Below are 5,158 nucleotides of genomic sequence, written 5' to 3'. Positions count from 1 at the left end.
AGCATCTCTATTGCTTTGTTTGAACTTACAATAGGCAACTTTAAGGACCTTTTTTCTGGATATCCTGCTTTTCTAGAATTTATCATAGACTAATAGTACTGCTCGCAAGATTAGAAATGCCATTCCAACTTCCTTTGCACGGGAAATTTGGAAAGAAAGAAACTCCATTATCTTTCAAGAAAAAGTTCTCACCACTCCCTTAATTCTTCATATAGAGGATTATTAGTAACTTGTTCCAATGGAGTCACTTTTGTCCTAACCTCTCTACTCTGAAATTGAAGGCTCTTTTGCTTTTAATTGTGGTATTCCTCGGACCCCGCATATGCGGGAGCTTTGTGTACCGGACTTTCCTTTTTTTTTTTTCTTGGATTGTAATTGTTGTTGTACTTAATTTGTTTCCATCAAGCTTCTTTCTTGAGCTAATTTCAATCGAATAATATTCTTTACCTTTACAAAAAAATGTAGTTGTGCCACCCCTAAAGTAAAAATTATTGGTTTTCAACACTAACAAAGACAAAGCTTAAAGCAAATCCCAAAAAGAAAAAGGAAAAGAAAAGAGAAAAGGGATAAAGTCTTAAAAGCTAGGAAAACATAACTACTCAAACATTGTTAAAGTAGAGCATAGAGACACATCAATCCATGATGAGCATTAAAATGAATCCACAAAATTTAAATTGTGTGATATTGATTTAAATATAACTGAAATTTTATTAAATTTCATGAGGTTTCAAATAGAAAATTTGAGGACTCCAATAAAGAAAAACAAAAGACAAAAATATTCTTGCTTCTAAATTCTTAAATCACAACATGTTGACGTGGCTTATGTATTTTCTTATTCTCTTTTTTTTTTCTCTATTTTACGCAATTACATATTTTTTATTAGAAATATTATTTTTCTACATTTCATGTGGCATTTTTATTTTTATTTTATCAGACAAACAAGAAGGGAATTGAAGAAGAATTTTATTCATAAGCAAAAAAATAAAAATGAAAGACATAGACTTTCATTGATATACAAGAATGATCATTTAAATTAAGAAGAATCCCTATGGAGGAGGACACTTTTAATTATTCTCTCTAAATTCAAGAAGGAAGACCCACTTAATCTCCTTGTTGCCTCTTCAGCTTTCTCTTTCCATTCCATAATTTTCTTCTTCATCTCTTTACCCCTCTCCCCTTCCATCAACTCCCTCACAAGTTTTTCAACCTCATCCCTCTTAACATCACTGCAAATTTCCATACCTATGTCCCATTCTGTACAACAGAGTCTACAATTTGTTGGTTGTTCGGCAAAGAAGGGCCAGCAGATCATGGGCACTCCGCCACACACACTATCTATAACTGAGTTCCACCCACAGTGCGTTAATAACCCCCCCCCCCCCCCCACCGCTGGGTGGTGGAGGACTTGTTCTTGATGGCACCAACTTGCTACGAAACTCCTTTCTTTTGTCTTAGCAAAGAACTCTTGTGGAATAATAGCAAGGTCGCCGTCAACAAGATCAGGTCAAATAATCCAGAGAAAGCTTTGATTACTATTTGCAAGTCCCCACGCAAACTCCATCAACTGATTGTTAATCATGACTGTGATACTTCCAAAGTTCACGTATACGACAAAATTGGCTTCTCTTGAATCGAGCCACTCTAGGCAGCTTCGATCTTCTTTCCATAGATTTGATCCTATGAAGTTCAATTTATTATCAAAAATTTGACTAAGTTGCAATTGGAGAGGCCCAATGGCACAAACCGGAGGAAAGATGGATGAAAGTGCATTCAAAACTTTGTGCTCCAAGGCATCGAATGTGTTCAAAATGATTGCAGAAGCTTTTTGAATTCTTTCGATTTTAGTCATTAAGAAATTCACCATAGCGTCATCAGGATTTTTGGTTATAATGAAACTAGGGATATCTCTTAAATGTACACCTTTCATGCCAAGTATCCAGTCTATTATAGTGTCTAAATATCCATTTGTTAAATAACTTATATATGCATATTGCCAAAACAATAAAACTGGTTAAAAACATGAATAACGAAAGTGTTAATGATATATAATAACATATTTTTGAGTTGTCACCTAATTTTTTATACTTTTGAATATAAATTGTACAAGATATATTAGATCCAAAAATAATTAAATAAATGATATATATATATATATATATGTATGTATGTATGTATGTATATTTTTTTTTCATTACAAAGCAACTGATCATACCAATTTTTTATTGCATAATCATATATTTTTTAATTTCATTTTATGAACCAAATATGTTGTGGTCTAAAAAATTTTTGTAGTATACATGGTATTACATTAAAGCCCAAGAACATGAATCATAGCCAAGAAACTTTATATTAAATATCATCCAAAGGAGACTAGATGAATATGAATAAACTAATAAAGAAAGGGATGTAATTAGATTTTTCTAAAAGAAATTGTTATTTGCACTGCAAAGCATGCTCGCTAGCTCAATATTTATTTTTTTTCCCATGTGTTAAATTACAATTGTGTTGAAAATATAAACTTGACAAAGGCAGGAGAGACAAATTTGGATGCAGCTATCTCTACCAACCGCAGCCATTTATGTTGAAATTATTGAGCTGCGGTAACTACCTCCACCAACTAGCCTACATGGTTGAATTAATATTTACCTACCATCCCATCCTCTGCTATATATATAGGAGTTGTGTGTGTGTACTGTGTTATGTGGTGCAGAGAGGGATAGTAACTAGTGAGAAGAGAGAATTGTATTTGAGAGTTCTCTGTATTTTGTTTCAGATAATTATTGAAATTCAATATAGTGTTTTGTGTGCAATTGTGCAATTCCTCATCGAGTTCAATCACAACCAGTGATTGAGTGAGTCCTCTTCACCCATCAAACTGTTTTCTTCATTTTCCTAATGAAATGATGAATTTGTCATTCCTTTTCTTCTTTTTTTTCTTTTTTTTTATTTTTTACTTTCATTTTCCAAATAAAAAATTAAATGATAAAATGATCATTTAATACATACATGAAATAAAAGATACCAAATGTTGACAGTTAGGTTGATTGAACAATACTCCTAAGACTACCTACTAGCCAAGCTAAAGTTATGTCTCCCGAACCGGGCAGTACATGCTAAAAGGTAATTTGTAATTTTATTAATGTAAATTAAAAAAATAGAAGTGTGTAGAATTGTGTGAAAAATGAAGTGCGTGGAAGTGTATAGAATTATGTTGAAGATTAAGTGTGTAGAAGTATGTAAAATTGTGTGAAAATTAAAGTGTGTGGAAGTATGTGTAGAATTGTATGGACAGTATAGTGTGTGGAAATGTATAGAATAATTGAGTGTATAGAAGACGGAGATGACATGCGCGTTGAGTGCAATGAAAATCAGGAGCTTCTTTTCCTATATTTCCATGTATATTCTCTTGCAACCAGCTTCCATTATTTAAGGCATAGCACCCGACAGTACATAATTGGCGAAACTTCCCCAAATTGAAAGCAGCGGGTGGTATGCCATTAGTTTGGTCATTAATGAATGAAAACAGATTCCATCAGGCCTATGTACCTTTGAGGGGTAGGAAGCCCTTTTCTCGAAGAAGGGAGTAGTGGGCGTAGCCTATGAATCCACAAGCACTGGTTGTCCAGAACAGGACTTCAGGGATGCCCAGTTCCTGGGCCGCCGTCAGGGTGAAGCTCATGGCTCCATCCGAAACTATGCAAGTCACCGGAGGGACGTCGGCCGACGAGGAACCATTGAGCTCCGATAGAAGGGGCTCTGAAAGGAGCCAGGCAGTTCTTGCTGGTGGAGTCGGAGAGGGAAGCGATGTCTTGGGTGCTGTCGGCGTCGGTCGGCGGGAGGCCGTCGGGAATGGTCCTGAAGCAGAAGGAGGAGACGGCGCTGGGCGGGTGAGGAGCTCGAGAGTTGAGGAAGCGCGCGTGGTTGAACTCTGCGTTACGAAGGTGACATGAAAGCCTGAGTGGTAGAGGAGCTTGGCTAGTTGTAGCATGGGACGATCTGGCCTTGGGCTGGGTATGGGATGCAAACCGCATGAGGCTTATGTTTTGAGGGCTTCAAGGCCGCTGAAACCACTCTCTCCCTCTCCACGTGTCAAACTAGCTAGCTGTGATGCCAATCAATTGCCCACGGCAAGAGAAACTACGTGCTGTCATCATTTTTATAGCTAGCAATACAAACTCGCTCTCTCTCCATCTTCGAGTGTGAATATTGTGGCCTAGAAAATTCCAGAGTAAGGGAGTTCTCATGCCCCAGGGTTTCGCAATACTCTCTAGGCGTTTGGTAATGAAAAGGACATTTCATAATGATGGTTTCTTAAGAACATTATCCTCTCAAATTAATAGAAATGGTTCTTTATATTGGGATGAGGTCGGTGAACGTCAAGTTTTAGGACCTGAACTCGTGCAGCAGGCGTCTGAGAATGTGGATTTTACCCGGGAAAAGATTAGATCGGCTCAGAGTCGGCAAAAGAGTTACGCGAATGTTCGCCGCCGTGAGTTGGAGTTCGAGGTGAGGGGGGTAAGGTATTCCTTAGAATCGCTTCGATGAAAGAAATGATGAGGTTTGGGAAGATAGGGCAAGTTAAGCCCGAGGTATATCGAACCATTTGATATTCTTGAACGAGTGGGTCCAATAGCCTATCAGATTGCACTTCCCCCTGCGCTCTCGAGGATCCATGATGTATTTCACGTATCCATGTTGAGAAGGTACGTGTCGGATCCATCGCATGTTATTAGTTACGAGTCTTTAGTGATTGGGGATACTTTGGCATATGAGGAAGTACTTGTTCAGATTCTAGACTGGAAGGTTCAGAAGTTGCGTACCAAGGAAATACCGTTATTAAAGGTATTGTGACAAAATCATATGGTTGAGGAAGCTTCTTGGGAGTTAGAAACAGAAATACACTGAAAGTATCCACAATTGTTCTGAGTAATAATCTTGATAGTATGGGTATGTACGTATGTATGTAGTACTCTGTTATCGTAGTAGTATTGTGTGGTTAATCTCTGGAAGAGTCTTGTAGTATTGTGAGCTCTCAACATCGTGTATGTATGCAACCACGACATTCCTTCGCCATAAGTGAGGGAGTGTATGTATGTATGTATGTATGTATGTATCGTAACAAGGTTGCATACAAATGACCGCTTGTTCATATAAGAGT

The 5,158-nt window shown here is 37.4% G+C and overlaps 1 protein-coding gene across 1 annotated transcript; it reads right to left on the bottom strand.

Moving 5' to 3' along the window:
- Positions 1–947: 947 nt before the first annotated feature.
- Positions 948–4,268, bottom strand: LOC131162036 (7-deoxyloganetin glucosyltransferase-like). Its single transcript, XM_058118137.1, has 2 exons — positions 3,547–4,268; positions 948–1,677 (listed from the first exon to the last, which is right to left on the bottom strand). The coding sequence occupies exons 1-2, from the start codon at positions 3,986–3,988 to the stop codon at positions 1,505–1,507; spliced, it is 615 nt and encodes a 204-aa protein (XP_057974120.1). The 5' UTR covers positions 3,989–4,268; the 3' UTR covers positions 948–1,504.
- Between the last annotated feature and the right edge of the window lie 890 nt (positions 4,269–5,158).

Source organism: Malania oleifera, chromosome 8 (assembly GCF_029873635.1).
Source record: "Malania oleifera isolate guangnan ecotype guangnan chromosome 8, ASM2987363v1, whole genome shotgun sequence".
Lineage (NCBI taxonomy): Eukaryota > Viridiplantae > Streptophyta > Magnoliopsida > Santalales > Ximeniaceae > Malania > Malania oleifera.
This window is presented reverse-complemented; position numbering and strand designations above follow the sequence as displayed.